Below are 21,018 nucleotides of genomic sequence, written 5' to 3'. Positions count from 1 at the left end.
AAAAAAGATGGCCTCCAGGAGCAGTGGATTCTTAGTGCAGGCACTAAGATAATAGCGAAGATAATAGCGGTTTTGAAACCAAAGAAAGACCCAACACTGGCCGCCAGCTATAGACCAATTTCTCTCCTTTCCATGTGTTACAAACTCCTTGAGAGGCTGCTTCTGTCATGTATTTCTCATCTTACAGAGAAATTCCTATCACCCGCCCAAGCTGGTTTCCGCCCAGGAAGATCTACCTGTGAACAAGCCCTGGCCCTCTCAACTTACATTGAAAATGGATTCCAGAAGAATTTAAAGATGGGTGCTGTCTTTGTTGATCTCAAAGCAGCCTATGACACGGTCTGGCACTGTGGTCTCCTAGTCAAGATCTCAAAATGCCTGCCTCCATGGGTGGCCAACACTATATCGTTTCTTCTCCAAAACAGAAGATTCCGGGTGCATCTGGGTGACAAGTCTAGCAGATGGAGACTTGTCTCAAGTGCCCTCCCCCAGGGCTCTGTTCTGGCTCCTACGCTATTTAATATTTACATCAGTGACCTCCCAGAAACTTCTTCAAGGAAGTTCATCTACGCCGATGACATCTGCTGTGCAACTCAGGCATCAAAGTTCGACATCCTTGAGGAAACACTCACGAAAGACATGTCTCTGATATCTGATTACTGTAAAAAATGGTGACTAATCCCTAGCACTGCAAAAACGGTATCATCTGTTTTCCATCTACACCATGCCTCGGCCTCGCGTGAGCTTAATGTGCAGCTTGATGATACGAGAATCCGGCATGAAGCCCAGCCAGTCTATCTTGGCGTTACTCTCGATCGCACTCTGTCATTTCACAGTCATCTCATAAAAACTGCAGCAAAGGTGGGTGCGAGGAATAACATCATTGCAAGACTGGCCAGCTCCTCATGGGGCGTGAGTGCTTCCACACTACGATCATCATCTCTGGCATTATGCTATTCCACTGCAGAATACTGTGCCCCAGTATGGTTCTGTAGCCCCCATGTCCACTTGGTCGATTCCAAATTATATTCCTCCATGAGGATAATTTCTGGAACCATCCGTTCCACCCCGGTTCCATGGCTGCCAGTTCTTAGTAACATCGCCCCGCCAGATATTCGTCGGGATGCGGCATCATCTAAGTTCATTTCCCACGTCTACGCTCGACTGGACCTGCCAATATACGCGGATATCTTCGCCCACCCTGTCCAACGCTTGACGTCTTGTCACCCAATCTGGTCCCCTACACCTACACTGAACTTCTCTTATCCAGTCTCTTGGAAACAGAGTTGGCAGTCAGCTGAGGTAAAGAACAAACACCTCATCACAGACCCCTGTAAGCGTCAACCCGGCTTTGACCTAGCACGTTATGATTGGGCCCTCCTCAATCGCTATGGAACAGGCCATGGCCGGTGCGCCGCTATGTTCCATCGCTGGGGAGCCAGAGACGGCCCAAACTGCCCCTGCGGCTACAGACAGACTATGACCCACATAGTCAACGACTGCCACCTCTCCAGATTCAAAGGAGGTCTCGAAACTTTACATCAGGCTCAACCTGACGCTGTTGACTGGCTACGGAAGAAGGGCAAATGCTAGAAGAAGAAGAAGTGCAGGTACTGAGCCTCAGCAATAACTATGGAAGCCAAAAAAAAAAACACAGAAAAAAAACTAAGATTCTAAAACACTTGTTATTAGTTTTGAGAGAATCACAGCAGTAAGAAAGAAAACATAGAATAAACCTCAGGAAACAACTATCACAAATGATTAGATTGAATACTTTAGTGGTTAATTTTAAGAATTTGACAAAATCCTAAGCATCTATATCATCAAAATTCTAAACATATCATCTATGTATAACACAGTTTTCAGAAGCTTGAGCTGTTCTTTTGCTGAAGTGCAAAAGAAAAAGCAAATCAGAACACATCCATTTTACATAATAGTTGGTGAATAACACTATTGCCTAGTTATTTTGTTCTCTCAACCTCACCTGTTCTGCTTTAAAAAAAAAAAATCCCAGTTTGGACTAGTACTATTTCAGAATGAATTATCTCAGGCTTTTTTTCAAAGCAGATAATGATGGAAGACGAGGGAGACAAAATCCCCAAGGTGAAAATCCATATACTTTGCTTTTCACCTTTAAGGAAGAGGAGGGAGAAGAGATTGGATCAATGTAAGCACCATTAGCTTCAGTGGAAGAGGCATAACATGGCTGAAATTGAGGGACTGGAATTGAGAGAGATGATGGACCGGATTCAGGATGTTTGAAAGCTGTCCTTTGTGAGTATGTGGTTTTAATTGTGCCCAGAGTTGAGTTTTGGGTAGTAGCTCGAGTAGCTTAAGGAGGAGGCTGGGATTGTGTAGGTGGGGTGGGGTGGGCGTGGTGATAACCAACAATAATTCCAACTTGGAAATGGGGAAGAGTATAGGTGTTTCCAGGAGACTTAGAACTGAATGTTTGTGAAGTACAGAATCAGGCGTAGGCCCTTGAGTCACTTTCAGACTCACAGAAGCAGAATATCTCCTTTGTCTAGTTACAGAGCTCCATATGTGACTCTTTCCTTTATTTTATCTGATTTTTATTCATGGTTTATAATATTTATAGTGGCTTATAATAATGGTTCATAAGATTATAAGATTGCAGGGGTCTAGGTCTAGTTCCTCATTGCATCCACCACTGGCATTCCATACCTTCCTTCTCACCTCCCAACAGTTCTAGCAAAATCTCAGAAATAGTTTGACTCCTTCCTTCCTTCCTTCCTTCCTTCCTTCCTTCCTTCCTTCCTTCCTTTCTTCCTTCTTTCCTTCCTTCCTTCCTTCCTCCTTATCTTCCTTTCCCTCTCTCCCTCCTTTCCTTCCTTTCTTTTCTTTCTCTCTCTTTTTTGCAAGTGCATAGAATTCACATGTGATTCTAATAAGGTTGTGCTGAGGTTAATCAGAACTAATCTAGGCTGAAGAGTTTAGGGGAATAATTGTGCTGACATGGGACAATATAATTCCTATTCATTTAAGAGACGTGAGAAAGTATCTGGACAAGGGATAGAATACTGCCTTTTACTTTTCCGGAGCCATCTCTGCTAAAATGAATGTTATGTACTCTATGCTATTTTCATCACCCATCCATCACCTCATGGAGATACAAAATCAAAGCAAAAAAAAAAAAAAAAAAAGCTTTTCCTTTGTGATGAGAACCCTGCACAAGTTCTCACACCTTGAAATCAATTAGGACACTGCCACTCTCATTTCCGTACCCCACTGACTTCTCACAGGGTAATTGCTTTGTACCACAGCAACCACTACAAACCCAGCTTCACAGACATGATGTCATTGGCAGGCCTGGGGGTAACTGAATGTTGGGAACTGGGAACTAAATTCAAGTTGTATTTTGCCCAGTGTCTGATAGTTGCCAAGTACTGGTATCTAAGTTATATTGAGTATGACTGTGTTTTCCTCTAATGTTTGAAATATCTCTCAAGGGGCCATGTAGATTTGTTGCAATGGCTTGGAGGATCTTGGAACATACTGAGAGCCAGCCATGGGGTTAAGGTTATTTGAAAGCTTTCCTTTTGTTCTCTGTGTTTCATAGGTCAGGAAGCCACAAAATGGTGTGGACATATGCAAAGAGTCCTTTCAGGGTTTGTCAAAAACAAACAAACAAACAAAAAATCAAGTTAATGCTGCAATAGATTGAAATTTCTAAATTGAAAATACTGTATTTTGAATATATGCAATCGTATCTCTTAAGAAAACATGCTTTTTTGGTCAGCAAGGCTATCTCTGGGGCTCAGTGCCTGCACATCAAATATACTGCTCTCGTTCACAAAGGAAATTGAACACATCTTAAGAAGAACAAATCATGCATATCCTGCCTGGGTTGTAGGACACTGCTTAGGATGTTTTATGTTTTTGGGGGAGAGCCAAAAGCCATGTAGTAAATCTGATTACTATAAAACTGTCATGTAAATAAAGAAGGCAGTATCATCTAAGCTCCAGCAGTAGTGCCCAAGTGAGGCAAGAATCTACGTATGTCAGTGAAGGCAACACCTGAGAAGAGAAGTTCTTTTTTTTTAAATTTATTTATTTATTTATTTCCTTTTGTCGCCCTTGTTTTGTTGTTGTAGTTATTATTGTTGCTGTTATTGATGGCATCATTGTTGGATAGGACAGAGAGAAATGGAGAGAGGAAGGGAAGCCAGAGAGGGGGAGAGAAATATAGGCACCTGCAGACCTGCTTCACCGCCTGTGAAGTGACCCCCCCCCCGCAGGTGAAGAGCCAGGGGCTTGAACTGGGATCCTTAGGCCAGTCCTTGTCCTTTGCACCACCTGCACTTAACCCAATGTGCTACCGCCTGACTCCCTGAAGACAATTTCATAGCTGCAGGTTCTCCAGTTGATGGTTCATCAAACTATCTTTCATGAATTTTTGACTCATGGTGAGCAATTTGAAGTAACTTTTTTTTTTCTTTCCTTTCACCAGAGCACTGCTCAGCTCTGGCTTATGGCGGTGCAAAGGACTGAACCTGGCACCTTGCAACCTCAGGCATGAGAGTCTTTATTTCAAAGGTGGTTTTATACTGTTATGTTCTGAGTAGTTTTTCAGGTAGCAATAAAAGAAAAAAGAAGCAATAGAATAACTGAAGGTCAGGGAGACAGCATAATGGTTTCACAAATGACTTTCATGCCTGAGAGTTCAGATCCAAAGTTAAATCCCCAGCACCACCATAAGTAGGCTCAGCAGTGTTCTGGTCAAAATAAATAAATAAATAAATAAATAATGACTTTCCAGGTGAAGATAATTTACTTAATTTGACTAAATATTTACTACTAATTAGTGTTCAATCTCTATGAAATTAACGCAAATGATTTCTGTCTGGTGGAAAGAAAAAAAACTCATAACTTATAGCTTTATTGTCTACCAAGATATCAACTTGCTTTATATCTAACATATTGATAAAGAATCTATCCTAGATTCTTTCCTGTTATATATATATATATATATGTTATTGGATAGAGACAGAGAGAAATTGAGAGGGAGGGGAAATAGGGAGACAGAGATTTCTGCGGCCCTGCTTCACCACTCATAAAGCTTTTCCCCTGCAGGTGGGGATCAGGGCCTTGAACCTGGGTCCTCTGCATTGTAATGTGTACACTTAGCTGCTGCTGTGCAGATGTCTCCCCAAGGCTCTGCCACTCTACACAGAGTATTGTGGTACTTTCAGCGCTTTCCCCAACCAATCTTGTCCTGACATGTCACTCCGGGGGTGTTGACCTAAAAAGTCCACCTACTCTCCCTACCCTTGCACTCGCTCTCTTGCCTGGTGGTGAGGTAGCAGGGAAAGGCCATTGTTTGGCTGGCTTCACGTGGCCTGAACCACCCGTCTGACCCAACAATAAAGATTTGTGTTCCCTCTGCGCTTGGATTCTCTCTCCATTGCACCTCGCCGCCGCTGTGTCAAGCGACACTTAGCCAGGTGCACCACCACCTAGCCCCACCTAGATCCCTTCCTACACTGAGTGTAAATGGATCATCTTTTGGCATGGTACTTTGAACCAGATTTGCTGCTGTGTTGGTTTCCTTATTGCCTGAATAAGTCAGTCTTTGATGTGTGCTCTCTATAGAGTGTATCTGAGGCTAATGGTATTAATGTCAACTTAATTTGCATTAATGTCAACATATTAATTAAACATAAATAGTTTTGCCTTCAAGTATATATTTGTAAATGACTTTTCTTCCTCAGTGTGTTTGTACATTGAATCAGTAGCACACATCCCAGATAATGCAACAGGAAAGGATGTTTCCAACAGTAAATTCTCTCCCATTGCCGGGTGGAAATGAGAAAGGCTTCTGTCTCCACTTAATTGAGTTGAGTGACCATCCCCAGAAAACACTTCTGTGGTTCCTTCTCACTCTCTACACTCATTAAAAATAAATGAATAAATAAAACAACTCACCATTCTTTTTCTATTGCCCAAAAGTCAGTTATTTCAGAGTGTAGCAGAGACTTAATTTTTTTAAACCAGAGCATTACTCCACTCTGGCTTATGGTGGTGTGCGACCCTGAACCTGGGGCTTTGGAGCCTCGGGCATGAGAGTCTCTTTGCATAAACATTAAGCTATCTACCCCCCACACCCTTGTTTTTTGTTTTTATTGCCTTTAGGGTTATCGCTGGAGCTCTGTGTTGAAGAATTAATACAGCCCTGCCCATGGTCACTTTTTCCTTCCTCCCTGCCTCCTTGCCTCCCTGCCTACCTGTCTACCTGCCTTTAGCTTCCTGCCCGTATGCCTAACCTCCTTCCTTATTTAATAGGACAGAGAGAAATTGAGAGGGATAGGGCAGATAGAGAGGGAGAGAGAAAGAGAGACACCTGCAGATCTGCTTCATTGCTTATGAAGCACCACCCCAGGTGGGGATCAGGGGTTCAAACATCATTCCTTGTGCATGGTAATCTGTGCACTTAACTGGGTGTGCCACCACAGGCCCTCATATACCATTCATCTTTAAACACACACGAACTGCTACAGTGCCTGTAACAAAGTATGGACTCATGCTGGGGAGACAGCATAGTGGTTATGCAAGACTTTCATGCCTAAGATGCTGAGGTCCCTGGTTCAATCCCCAGAACCACTGTAAATCAGAGCCAAGCAATGTTCTAGTCTCTGTAGCTCACTCTCTCTCCATAAATATAATGGAGTTGTAATAAAGTGATTCACTGGATTTTACATGGTTCTTTTTTCCTTTCCTTTCCTTTTTTTTTATTTTAACCAGAGTAGTGAGTTCTGAACTAAATTCTACTTGCATTATTCACTTTGTGTTTGAAAACTTTTACACTGAACAGACCATATCACCATCTCCAAACTGGTATGTAAAAATAAAATGTCTTTGATTTCTCTTGAGAGAAATCAATAGTAATTTAGCATATGAGAGCTTTGATTTTATTTGCACTTTCTCGAGCAAAATGAAATTTGTATTGAGGGTCTGACATATATATATATCAAATTATGTCTCTATATGCTACAAGGATAAACACATATTAAGTAAAATTGAAATTTCTAAAAGGGTGCATGCTTCCTCTTTAGCCACGGGCCTTCTGTGCATGTTTCTGATAATCAGATGAGAATTTGCATTGATTAAATTCCAGAATCCACATAAAAAATGTCCCTTCCTTTGTTCCTGCTGTAAAATTTGAACTGTGAATCATTTGCATTTAAATATCCTTTTTGAGTTGGGTCCTTACCAGTTTCAATATCTATTTGGATGAACACTGAAAGCTGGAAGTCTTAGCAAAAATGTTGCACATGTTGTTGACAATCTAGCTTAATTACTGTGAATCTGCAATTAAAAACTGAAAACAAAACAAAAAAATATAAAACTTCAAATCCTTAGAAATAGGAAATCACACCGCATGTAATGTATGCTCTGCTTGGCATTTGTACAGGTTTTACTTTGAATGACTGGTTGCTTTTCATGAATGAGACACCTGTCTTCAGAATGGACTACTGCAAACTTAAAATATATACCATCTTCTTTGTGAAATTCACTATTTGGTGACTACTTCTTGCCAGTGTCACATTTACTGATCCTCTCATTACCATTTTTTTTTTTATCAGAACAAAGAAAATTAGACTGGTTCGTTTAAAAATATATATGAGTTTTTAAGAAGGAAGACTACTTAAAGTACAACAACTCCATGTCTACTTTAACCTCAATCATGTGTATTCAGATGTTATCTTCTATTTCTCCTTTGCTCATCTGAAGGGCAAGACAGGACCCAGGCACAAATACCTACAACCAGTTGTGAATCAATAATGACTGAATGATTGGATAAAGATAGAGAGAAAGTAGAGGGAAGGGTGAAATAGATACGGAGAGAGAAAGATAGACACCTGCAGCACTGCTTCCTGGCTCATAAATATTTCCCTTACCAGGTGGGGAGCAGGGACTTGAATCTGGGTCTGTGTACATTGTAACAGGTTCAAAATCAATATTACAGTCAAATGACCTTTGTGATATCTAGGTTCCATAATGTTTTTACTATAAGACAGCATTATGGAAAATTTAAAAGAATTTCTGTAGAAGAACTCAATGAGCCTGAGGACAGATAATAAGTAAATATATTGAACAATTAAATAAAACAAGATGGAGGAAGTTTGAAGTACACTAAATACTATCATAAACCACTCAATTACTTTGATAATCAAAACTCAAAATGAAATTATTTACCCCTTGAGAGGACTTCTTTGCTCTCAGATTTAGACTGAAGGAAATTCACATCTTGCCTTAGTTTATTTAAAAACTATATAGCAGAAGTTGTCTTCTATTTTGATGTTATGATGTTACCCAGCCTTGTCCTTGTTTAATGGAGTGCTTCTCCACAAGCTCTTTTTTTAAAAAAAAAATTTTTATATTTATTTATTCCCTTTTGTTGCCCTTGTTGTTTTTTATTGTTGTAGTTATTATTGTTGTCGTCATTGTTGAATAGGACAGAGAGAAATGGAGAGAGGAGGGGAAGACAGAGAGGGGGAGAGAAAGGTAGACACCTGCAGACCTGCTTCACCGCTTGTGAAGTGACTCCCCTGCAGGTGGGGAGCCAGGAGCTTGAACCTGGATCCTTATACCGATCATTGTGCTTTGTACCACCTGTGCTTAACCCGCTGTGCTACCGCCTGACTCCCCTCCACAAGCTCTTTATCCTCACCCTCTATACTACAGGATTATGTCTTCTTCTTCAGAGTTCCACAGAGGATAGCTATTTAACCCGAAGTGGAAAAGAAAAGGAATTCTCTGGCTATTAATGTCTGGCTGCATTTGTCTTATGTGCATAAGTACTAAGGGTTAGTTTGTGAGGTCCCTACATCAGGCTGAAGGTCTCTTTATCTTTTTTTCTATCTCTCCTGATACATTTTGACTGATACATATCTAGCCCACCTTGAAGTTTGACTTTTCAGAAGTTAATTTCATTGAAAGTCTGGGGGGGGGGGGGAATCAAAGAATATTGATTTTGTTTTCCTTGAAATAGACTCAATCTATAATACTGGGCTTAGTTTTTTCCCTCAGGGCAACACAGTGGTGTGTGAGAAACAGGCTCCTCCTCTTGAAGAGATTTGTGGTATTATATTTGCCCAGTTCCTCAGCCTCCACTGCTTCCATATGGCTTCCTGTAGGAGCTTTTCCTTTTTGCCTACGGGCAAACTCCTGGCACTGGCCTAGCCATGTAGCCTGTAGGATTAAATCTCCTTCTAGCCATGTGACGTGTATTCTGTATTTACTCTGGCTAGATGTGGAATGGCCTGAAGAACTAATGGATTTTCCCCAAGAGAAATCTGGCAGCAAAAATTGTGTCCCAAACTCACTTTGCATTAATCTCCGCTTCAATACAGCTTGTCAGAATCCCATCAGTATTTTGATAGGGTGTTCACCAGTGGCTGCCTTCTACTACAGCACACAGTATATGTGCATGAAGAGATATCAATTGGACTTTCATGCACAACAATGAATGCATGTTCATCTGGCGAAATTAGACCTGCAGCTTAGTCAACTAACTCTATCAGTTTGGAGCACAGATGAGAGCACTGCTTCAGTGCTCACAGCGCCACCCGGGATTTTGGTCCTGCCTAGGAGCAAAAGATCTGGAAGTCAGTTTAGAGGAGAATGCGAGACTTCTGTTGCATTCATTTTTCTCTTCCCATTCTCGCATTTGCCTCCGCGCCGGCTTGACACCTCTGTTCCTCCAAGCGGGCCTGAAGTGGGGATAATAAGGATGCCCATCCTGCTTGCGAGTTGCTGGGTTTTCTGAGACCCGCAGCCCCACCATCCCCTCAGCTGGGTCTGCAGTCTTGAACCCGGGTCCCAGCCCCGGCGCTCTGTCCCTGCCTGCCCACCTCTCTGGGATTCGAAATGCAGAAGCCAGAGGGTGGAGTTTCAGGAAGGCAGCAGAGCAACAACCAGAGCTACGAACTCGTGGCGCTCCCGTGGGGAACGGGGATGAGGGGAGAGGGTGTGCGGGACAGTGGTGGATTTCAGTAAGAGAACCCGCTAGGGGACGCCACAGGGGCAAGAGTCCCTGGGCTCTGGGTGCCGGGTCCTCCCAGGCAAGAGATCGGGGTCTCTGTCCTCTACTGCTTGTCACGGAAACTTCTGGCCCCGGCCCCCTTCACAGCTTCCCATCCGCTGCACCTGCTTCTCTGACTCCGAGGGAGTGTCCCCCCCCCCCCATCTCCTGTCCCCTGCTCACGTGGTGCCCGCGCCCCTGAACCTGGCAGAGTCTGGGGCTCAGCCGCACGGGTGCGCAGCGCAGTGCGGGCGCGGTGCCGAGTGGCGGCTGCCTCCCAGCGGCGGGGACTGCGGGGCGCCGGCGCTCTGCTCCGTCTGCTCTTGGCGGGTTTACGGCTCGCAGGCTGGACTCCTCTTCCGGGACATGACCCACACACACACACGTCCCCGGGGCCAGGCGGCTAGATAGTCATCGGATTCAACAGCTGCAAACATCAGGCTTCCACGTCTCCGCAGAAACCCCTGCGCGGTCAGTGAAGCGTAAGTCCTGACTCAGATCCACCTTCTGGGAATAGAAATACCTCTGGAGTCCTAGCAAGAGGGCAAGGGAGGGGCTCCCCCCCCACACACACACACACTTCGTTCAGGTCAAAGTTGGAAGTTGGGGGGGGGGGGTCCATTCCATTTCTCTCTTTTTTTTTTTCTTTTTCTTAGTTGCGCTGGAATCTTATTTCAGCCCAGGGTTCTTGCCTACTTCCTTGACCCTTCTTAGAGAGAGGTCGTTATCTTTCCAAAGCATTGTTATTTACCGCTTCAGCTTCTTTTAAAACCAGCACCTGTCTAAAGTAAACGGTCATGCTGAATTCTCCAAAGCTGTTCAGAATAGACACATTCATTGTAGGCATTCGCTAACTGGTTTCTCACCAGAAGGGCTCACGCACTGGTACAACATATGGGGGAGGGGGCGGGGGGAGTAAAAAGAAGTAAAAAAGGAAAAAGTTTTAAGAATTTTTGTTTGTTTGTTTCTATAGGACACCTCATTTAGAGTGTTGTTTGCAAAGAAAGGCCAGCACTCAAATACACAGACAAGAGACATTGCCCCAATTCTTTGGTGAGTATGTTCACGTTTCTGTCTGCTTGTTTAGCTGCCAGATCTGCTATGTAGCATTTTGGGATGTCTGCTGCCTCCCTTCCCCCAGAGCTAAAAAGTGTGAGTCTTGAGGCATGATTTCTGAGATTCTCCCCTGAGAAACGTTGTTGGAAGGTTTTGAGACTGCTAAGATGCTAAGTTTCACTAAGGTGAAAAATTGTGCCAATAAGAATACTGTTCCTAAAAGCCCTACAAATTTAAGTCTGTCGTCAAGCATAACCTGCCTTCCTACTTCGAGAATATGAAATGCCTTGAATCTTGTGAAACCATTTCCCTCTTCCATCTCTAAAGATTCACTTGCTTCATAAAAGTATATCATTCACAATTCTCCTGAAATGTCTCCAACACAGTAAATGCTTCATTTTGCCTTATTAAAAAAATATGTATTTTTCTCTTTTCCTTGTAGCTTTTAATTCTTGTATTTTAAAGTTTTCAGTCTGCCAACTGCCTTTGTGTCTCCTATATTTCTATAAGTACAGTCATAAATTGAATCCTGGGTCAAGGGCCAGACATATGTCTGAGAACAGCTATTGGTTCATATACTAATAGCTTCTACAGAAAAGCAGTTCCTGCAGGAAAGCTTCAGAAAAAGAACTTTGGAATAAAATAATAAACTAAATAATGGAGACTGAAAGAAAAAAAAACACCTAACTAAACAAAGCAAACAATCTCCTAATATGGTCCATCTCAGGCTTAGCTTCAATTCCATTTGCTGAAAACCTCCAACTCAGACCTCTTGGAGTCTTGTTAATTCTGTTAATGACTTTCAGGATTGACTAATTGTGGTCTGTAAAACCAGTTTCCTCCTTAATCTAAGGGAAGTGGTGTGTCCTGACAAACAGATACAGCAAGACTTGAATGACCATGCTCCATTTTCTCTAATGACTGAAGAATGGTGGCAAAATCAAAAGACAAAATATTTTGTTTAACATTTACATCGGGGGACGTAGAATATGTCAATAAAGCTAATACATAAGTATGTGTGACTCTCTATCTGTAATAAGGCCCCATTAAGAGGTGTGTGTATGTGTGTGTGTGTGTGTCCCTTGAGACAAATTCTCCTTAAGGTATATACTGTCTAACAATTTTTAATATTCTAATCAAGGATTGATTTTTAAGAGGCCTTGGGAAAACTTAACTTGTAGAGTCAGCTGATTAAGAACAAGAAAAAATGCAGGAGAATATGACATCAGAGCAAGGAATCCTCTGTAGATAATTATCTTCAGTAATGGGAAGGATCATAATTGTCATTGTATTTCTCTGATCTCAGTTCTTTGGCAAATTGTGTTTCCCTTTAGCTTCACATTTGTTCTGCAAAATCATACCAGTGTCTTTAAGTGCTGGGAGGTATGGCAAAGGCTAATGTGCTGCTGGAATTGGCAGTGACTCAGTCTGACCAAAACACAGTGGGCCTTGTCTGCAGAGTTCACGTGAAGCCAGAGCATTGGGCAGGGAGGAGTTTAAGAAAAGCTGCAGCCTGGCAGTATTGCACCTGGTTAAGTCACACAGTGCAGTGTACAAGGACCTAGGGGAAACTTCATGAGTGGTAAAACAGTGATGCAGGCTTGCCCCTCTCCTTCCTACCCTCCTCTTGCCTCCAGGGTTTATTACTGCTGGGGCTTGGTGTAGGCCCTACCAACCCACTGCTTCTGGTAGCCATTTTTTCTATTTGATAGGACGCCTGCAGACTTGCTTTGCAGCTTGTGAAGTATCCCCACTGCAGGTGGGGAGCCAGGGGCCTGAACCTGGATCCTTATTTGGGTCCTTGTGCTTTGTACTATGTGAACCACTGCCTCACTCGCACAGGTGTCCTTCTCTCTGCCTATTTCCTTCTTCTCTCTCAATTTCTTTCTGTCTTATCAAAAAAGAAAGGAAGGAAGGAAGGAAGGAAAGAAGGAAGAGTGGGCAAGAGAAGGGCTTGAGGGTAGAAGAGAGAGTGCAGTGAGTGGTAGCACACAGGATTTGTACATGTCCCTGGTTCCATCCTCAGTACTACCAAGAGTCAGAGCTGAATGGTGGCCTGGTCAGGAAAAAAAAACAAGAAAGAAAGAAAGAAAGAAAGAAAGAAAGAAAGAAAGAAAGAAAGAAAGAAAGAGAAAGAAAAGAAAAAGGAATGTGAGAAAGAAATAAAAGCTTTGAATGGCACACAATGGGGTTGGGGTTTTCTTCTTCATGTCAGTCTTGCCCAGCCAAGGGGGAGGACAAATCAACGCAAGCTTCTTTGCATAGTATCAGCAGATCATGCATGTAAGAGAGGGAATTAAAAACAGAAAATCGCTTACACAAGTGATGGAAGATAAACAGAGGGCATTGAGGTGATGCAAAAATTAACCTCCAGAAAGGGGTTATTCCCACCTGGAGCTGGAGGGACAGGGAAAGCAAGGCTGTAACAGAAGTCCAGGGAGTAGGGCCACCCACTAGGAACAGTCATTGGGGTGGATTCTGTGGGAAGCAGAGCCCGGAGGGGCTGCCATGGATACCATCTAGAGGAGAGAAGAGGGAAGAAAAACAATGGATTCTTCCTTCCTCCTGCCCTCTCACAACTTGCCCTGTTCTTTTCCACTGGCCATGCCCAGCCAGAGTCCCCATGACTCTGCCAATCTGAAATGCATGCTACAGAATTTAGCCTCAGTGTGGTGTAGAGCAGAACAGAGCAGGGCAGGGTATGGAGTGGGATTGGAGGTGCACAAGCTCAGCTAGGCACTGTCTGGACAGAATAAATGAGGCTCACCTATGGATGTCTGTAGATGGGGTTATGATTAGCAAAAATGCATTCCTTTGGGGGAAAATCTGAATACGTGGTGGCAGCCTTTTGTTGCTATGAGGGATATTCAGAAGGCACTACCACTATGAGGGCTCTGGCTGCTTTATAGACTCGGAAAAAACTTTGAAGTTTGGATCAGAAACAACTACTGTTTTAAGGAATCTGGAGGTCATGGGGGAGAGGAACTAAATTTCCAGAAATAAGATTTTCATAGGATTTATCCAGGAGGATGATTTTAGCATCCAAGTAATATCCTGTTGTCTCACTTATATACACCCCAAACCCCAACTCAAATCCTAATTCCTGTCACGGGCTCTTAAGTGCATATTTGAATCAGATTGTGAAGCTGTTCCTAGCATTTAGTAGATTCTCAGTTATATTTGTTATGTGAATGAATGAATAAATGGATGGATGGATGAATGAATGAATGCAGAAGAGGAAAGAAGGTATACAAAATGGAGTATTACTCAGCTATTAAGAATGATAAAGTTTGGGGAGTAGTGCAGTGAGTTAAGCGTAGGTAGCGCAAAGTGCAGGGAACCGGCTAAGGATCCCAGTTTGAGCCCCTGGCTCCCCGCCTGCAGAGGAGTCGCTTCACAGGCGGTGAAGCAGGTCTGCAGGTGTCTGTCTTTCTCTCCTCCTCTCTGTCTTCCCCTCCTCTCTTCATTTCTCTCTGTCTTATCCAACAACAACGACATCAATAACAGCAACAATAAAACAAGAAGGGCAACAAAAGGGAATAAATAAATAAATATTTTTAAGAAAAAGAGTGATAAAGTCGGGAGTCCAGTGGTAGTGCAGCAGGTTAAGCACAGGTGGTGCAAAGCTCAAGAAACCAGTGTAAGAATCCTGGTTCGAACCCCCGGCTTCCCACCTATAGGGTAGTCGCCTCACAAGTGGTGAAGTAGGTCTGCATGTGTCTATCTTTCTCTCTCCATTTCTCTCTGTCCTATCCAACAACGATGACATCAATAGCAACAATAGTAATAACTACAAAAATAAAACAACAAGAACAACAAAAGGGAATATAGTAAATAAATATTAAAAAAAAAAGAATGATAAAGTCACCTGATCTTGGATGGAGCTTGAAGGAGTTATGTTAAGTGAGATAAAGCAGATGACTATGGGATGACCTCACTCATGGACAGAAGTTGAGAAATAAAAACAGAAAGGGGAAACACAAAGTAGAAGCTGGACTAGGTTTGGTGTCTTGTATTAAAGCAAAGGGTTCTGGGAAGGGGGAGGGCTTCAGATCCTGGTGCATGATGGTGGAGGAGGACCTAGGCCAAGAGTGAGAGTGTAGGAAAATGAGAAATGAGAAATTTTACCCATGTATTAGCAACTGTACTTACTGTAAATCATTAATCTCCCAATTAAATTTTTTTTTAAAAAAAGCCAAAGTGGCAGGCTAGCTTCACGGGTGGGAGAGAGACGACCAGGGACTCATGGCTGAGTTCAGATGCAGTTCAATCTTTATTGATGAGCAGCAGGGATGCAGTGCAATCAGTCTAATCTAATCTCTATTCACTAGAAAATCCTGTCCTTTATATCTCCTGAGGCGGAAGTGTCAGGTCAGAGGAAGTACGTAGGATAGGGTGTGGGGAGAAGGAAAAAGAGCGCGAACCAGTGGGAATAAACAGTGGAAAACAGGGTGTGACTAGGAGAGGGGGTGGAGTGAAAAGAGAGTGCGAACCAGTGGGATTAAACCAGTGCCCTGCAGGCAGGGCGGGTCTCAGGTAAAACAGTGATTATGTAAATAGACCACAGTGTTAAGCAATGCAAGCAAATCTAACATGATGATCAAAACATAAGGTCTTAGAAGCAGAATTAGAAGCATACCAACACCAAAGTAATGATAAAAAGTTGAGAAGACAGAGGCCGGACAGGAGAAAGGTAGCACAGGATAAAGCAAATGTATCACAAAGCACAAGGACCTGTATAAGGATCCTGGTTTGGGCCCCCGGCTCCCCACCTGCAGGGGGATCGCTTCACAGGTGGTGAAGCAGGTCTGCAGGTGTCTTACTCTCCCCCTCTCTGTTTTCCCTTCCTCTCTCAATTTCTCTCTGTCCTATCCAACAACAACAACTGCAATAACAATAAGGGCAACAAAATGGAAAAATTGGCCTCTAGGAGCAGTGTATTTGTAGTGCAGGCGCTTAACCCAGCGATAACCCTGGAGGCAAAAAAAAAAAAAAAGAAGAGGAAGTTGAGAAGAACAAAACTAATGCAGAGATGACGTGGATGGGTGGGAGGAAAAATACTTAAGATCAATGTGTCTGTTCTCTTAATTGTAGGAGCTTCAGAAGATAGAAAAGTCTCAAGATGATCATTGGCAGTTTCATTTTAGGTGATGCAGGCAGAGGGGTAGCATCAGCTGCAGCGGGGCATGCAGGAGGAAAAGCCAGAGGATTGGGAGGCTAGTTGGGAAAGAAAAGTAGCAAAGAAGTGTGTAAATTCTTCCTTAGTTTCTATATAAGATTCTGCTGTATCTTGCATGGGAAGTCTATTTCACATTATCCCCAGATGCAACTTTTATAATATTTTGAGAATTTTTATTTTTATTTATTTGTGTAGTTTCTGGATGGAGACAGAATTGAGAGGGAAGGGGGAGAGAAGGGGGAAGAAAGAAAGAGAGATACTTGCAGCCTTGCTTCACTATTCATGAAGCTTCCTCCCTGCTGGTGAGGACTGGGGCATTGAACCTGGGTCATTCACTGCACACAGTAACATGGAATGTCTGCTAGTATACCACCACCTAAACTCTAGCTCCAACTTTAGAAAATTCAGGCTATCTAGTTATTACACTGATCTCTATACTAGAAAAATAGCCTTGAATTAGAATCTGCTTGAGTTACCTTGAATGTTTTATTACTCCCAACATCTAGGCACCAGATAGAAGGTTATTTGTTTACTTATTTTTAATTTTTATATAAATAATTTAATATTGGTTTACAAGATTATAAGAGAATAGGGGTATAATTCTGTGCAGTTCCCACCACCAGAGTTCTGTGTCCTATCCCCTCCATTGGAAACTTCCCTCCTGTTTATCCCTCTGGGAGTATGGATCAAAATTCTTTATAAGGTGCAGAAGGTGGGATTTCTGGCTTCTGTAATCACTTTTCCACTGGACATGGGAGTTGACATGGCAGGTCAATCTATACCCCTAGCCTATTTCTTTTTCTTTTTTTTTTTTAAATTTGTATTTATAAAAAGGAAACACTGACAAAACCATAGGATAAGAGCAAGAGCAGTACAATTCCACACAATTCTCACCACCAGAACTCCATATCCCATCCCTTCCCCTGATAGCTTTCCTTTTCTTTAACCCTTTGGGAGTATGGACTCATGGTCATTATGGTATGCAGAAGGTGGAAGGTCTGGCTTCTGTAATTGCTTCCTCACTGAGAATGGGCATTGGCAGGTTGATCCATACTCCCAGCCTGTCCCTCTCCTTCCCTAGTGGGGCAGGGCTCTGGGGAAGCAGGGCTCCAGGAGACATTGGTGGGGTCATCTGCTAGCCTATCTTTCCCTAGTGGGGTAGGACTCTGGACAGGTGAGGCTTCGGTACACATTGGGATGCATTGGATTGACCTTCTCGTGGTGCATCCCGTGAGTACCCATTCATTGGGGAAACTGACGATCCTTCCTAGCCGACTGAATCCACATGGATCCCAGTCACTTTCAAAGCCAGCAACAAGCAGCTCCTGACAGCTTTCAACCTGACCTGTTGACTGGCTACGGAAGAAGGGCAAACGCTAGAAGAAGTGAGGTCCTCAGGCAGAAGGTTTTAGTATTTGTCTCTTTTCTGTGCAAAAAAGAAAGTTACTGTATTTATAGATTTAAAACAGTCAAGATATTGATGAAAAAATTCTTTTTCAGCCTTAAAGTTAATTTGGTGAATACATAGCAGTTGTCAATAAATTGACATGATTGTAATATTTATCTCACTTAAAATGGATTGACTTGATTCACTGACATTCACATTGGAATTCCATCTATACTTGAAGTCTAACATCTGATCATTATGGTTGGTGAACTAGCTCACTTGGAGAGTGTGTTGCTTTGGCATGTGTTCAGTGTAGGTTCAAACCTGATCCCTACTGCGTTAAAGGAAGTTTTGGTGCTGTGGTCTCTTTCACTATGTCTCTATCTCTATCTAAAAAAAAAACAAAAACAAAAACAAAACACTGTAGTTCACATTTCAAAGACCTATTTCTTTTATCCATATTTCTGAACACTTTTTGTTAAAAAAGTATCCTCTATGTAACTTTTGGGATCAGAAGGAAGGTATTGTGAGCCCTGACCAAAACTAAGCTAGTCCATTTATGATTTTCTTCTCCCCATCTTTGGATTCTCCTTATTCCACATGTGTTCCTTTTTTGCAGATTCATATGTTAGTTGCTGAAAAATGGGCCCGATCAGTGCAGAGGCTGATGAGAACCAGACAATGGGAGACACAAAGGCCAATCCCTCTGGTTCAGAGCAAACACCTCCTCCAGGAGACCTGGGCCCTGACCCTGAGCCTGAACTGATTGACAGCACCAAGCTGATAGAGGTCCAGATTGTTCTCATCTTGGCTTATTGCACCATCATCTTACTGGGCGTGGTTGGTAACTCCTTGGTAATCCATGTGGTGATCAAGTTCAAGAGCATGCGCACAGTGACCAACTTCTTCATTGCCAACCTGGCAGTGGCAGATCTCCTGGTGAACACCCTGTGCTTGCCTTTCACTCTTACCTACACCTTAATGGGGGAGTGGAAAATGGGCCCCGTCCTCTGTCACCTGGTGCCCTATGCCCAGGGTTTGGCAGTGCAGGTGTCCACAATCACCTTGACTGTCATTGCCCTGGACCGACACCGCTGTATCGTCTACCACCTGGAGAGCAAGATCTCCAAGAGGATCAGCTTCTTGGTCATTGGCTTGGCCTGGGGCATCAGTGCCCTGCTCGCTAGCCCCCTGGCCATCTTCCGGGAGCACTCACTGATTGAGATCATCACTGACTTTGAGATTGTGGCCTGCACTGAGAAGTGGCCTGGGGAGGAGAAGAGCATGTATGGCACCATCTACAGCCTCTCCTCCCTGCTGATCCTGTACGTCCTGCCTCTGGGCATCATATCCTTCTCCTACACTCGGATCTGGAGTAAGCTCAAGAACCACGTCAGCCCCGGAGCTGCCAGCGACCACTACCACCAGCGGAGGCACAAGACGACCAAAATGCTGGTGTGTGTGGTGGTGGTGTTTGCTGTCAGCTGGCTGCCACTCCATGCCTTCCAGCTGGCGGTAGACATCAACAGCCAAGTCCTGGACCTGAGGGAGTACAAACTCATCTTCACCGTGTTCCACATCATTGCCATGTGTTCCACCTTTGCCAACCCTTTTCTCTATGGCTGGATGAACAGCAACTACAGAAAGGCTTTCCTCTCAGCCTTCCGCTGTGAGCAGAGGTTGGATGCCATCCACTCTGAGGTGTCCGTGACACTGAAGGCCAAGAAGAACCTGGAAGTCAAAAAGAGCAATGGTCCCAATGACCCTTTCACAGAGGCTACCAGTGTTTAAGGAAGCTGTGGTGTGGAAATGCAGGAATGAATTCTGAGGAGAGCTCAGCTCCGTATCACATTATAGAGCTGGCAGGTGTGTCCTGTGGTCCCATTTTAAGGAAGAAGAGGAGCATCTGAATGGAAGTATTTGAAGAGCAACTTGTGAAACACTGGCTGGCTCAGCCTAAGTAACAGTACTCATCTTCAAAGATAGTATTGACTGACCAAGGCAGAACTAACAGCTGCTTTGATGGCGGGCTGAGTTATGAATCCCACAGAGAGAAATGCTTTTGACCATTCTCCAGAATGCACTGATGATTAGTGGTGAGCAAATAAGTTGACATTCGAATCATATTAGGATGTGAGGTTGGGCAGGTAGAGCACATGCTTTGCAAGTCTGAGGCTCAGGGTTCAATCATTGGTACCATATATGACTATGCAGTGCTCTGGTCTCTGTTTCTCTCTCTCTCACTTAAGTCTTCAATACTACATTACATCAGAGCATAGACTGAGGATGGTGTGCCCTGCCCCATCTGATGAAAAGTTCACCAAACACCAGTACTTTAGGGAGCCACAAGCTCCTTACTATATTTGGTTGTTTTATTATTGCTCTTATAGACAAAACCCACTGGGAAAGGCTTCAGACAAACACAATTATTTGAATGAGTGCAAGGAAACACATTGAAATCTTCTAAATAATTGGTAATTTGGCAGTTGATAAGGAGATTCTCAATACCTGATTAGTGAATTGTTCTTAAAACCAAATGCACATTCAGTGAAGGGTTTTGTTTTCTTTTTTCTCAACTAAGAATCAGAGACTGATATATATATATTTTTTTCTTTTTAACCAGAGCACTGCTCAGCTGTGACTTATGATAGTGTGGGGGATTGAACCTGGGAATCTGGAGCCTCAAGCTTGAGAATCTCTTTGCATAACCATTGTGCTATCTACCCCCTCCCAGCTGAAATCCTCTGAATTCTAGAAACATAAGTCATCATTTAACTTCTTTTTTCAATGTGTCCCTGCTCTCTCTCTCCCCCTCCCTTTCACGTGCTCTCCCTTCCTCCCCCCCATATATATATATACACACTGTTTTGATAATAAGTATATTACTTGACACTTTTAGTCATTGCCAATTGTCCGAACTTTTGAACATGTACTATTTCTATGCTGGACCTGAGTTTATCATCATAGAAAATTTAAATTACATTAGAAAATAATATTGTGTTATTTTGTATTTATTTGTGAGCAGTTTTTGCAAAGATATATATATCTAATGTGTTCACAGAACACTTATAGTGTGTGTGTGGTTTTTTTTAGTACTCCGTCTTGTGTGGTCCCATTCATGATTAATAAAACAATATAGTTTCATCAGAATGGAAGCCATCTGGTAAGAAATATGAAAAGCATTGGCTTTGTTCCACTCTGAAAATGTTCTGTTTAGGCCAATTTCATCAAAAATTATTTTCCTTCAAAATAACTAGACATATCTCAGAATAATGTATAAAAACCTACATCGAAATTTACTTATAATTAAGAATAAATTCAATAATATCTTTTCCTTTCTTCCTTCCTTAC

At 42.9% G+C, this 21,018-nt stretch overlaps 1 protein-coding gene across 1 annotated transcript; it reads left to right on the top strand.

Annotated features, from left to right (window-relative positions):
• Nucleotides 1-17,901: 17,901 nt before the first annotated feature.
• NPY2R (neuropeptide Y receptor Y2) lies at nucleotides 17,902-20,503 on the top strand. The gene has a single exon (XM_007535058.3). It carries the CDS (start codon nucleotides 18,310-18,312, stop codon nucleotides 19,456-19,458), a length of 1,149 nt encoding a protein of 382 aa, XP_007535120.1. The 5' UTR covers nucleotides 17,902-18,309; the 3' UTR covers nucleotides 19,459-20,503.
• Nucleotides 20,504-21,018: the final 515 nt, after the last annotated feature.

This window comes from Erinaceus europaeus, chromosome 19 (genome assembly GCF_950295315.1).
Source record: "Erinaceus europaeus chromosome 19, mEriEur2.1, whole genome shotgun sequence".
Taxonomy (NCBI): Eukaryota; Metazoa; Chordata; class Mammalia; order Eulipotyphla; family Erinaceidae; genus Erinaceus; species Erinaceus europaeus.
The sequence above is the reverse complement of the archived record's forward strand: the minus strand, read 5'-3'. Positions and strand labels throughout refer to the sequence as shown.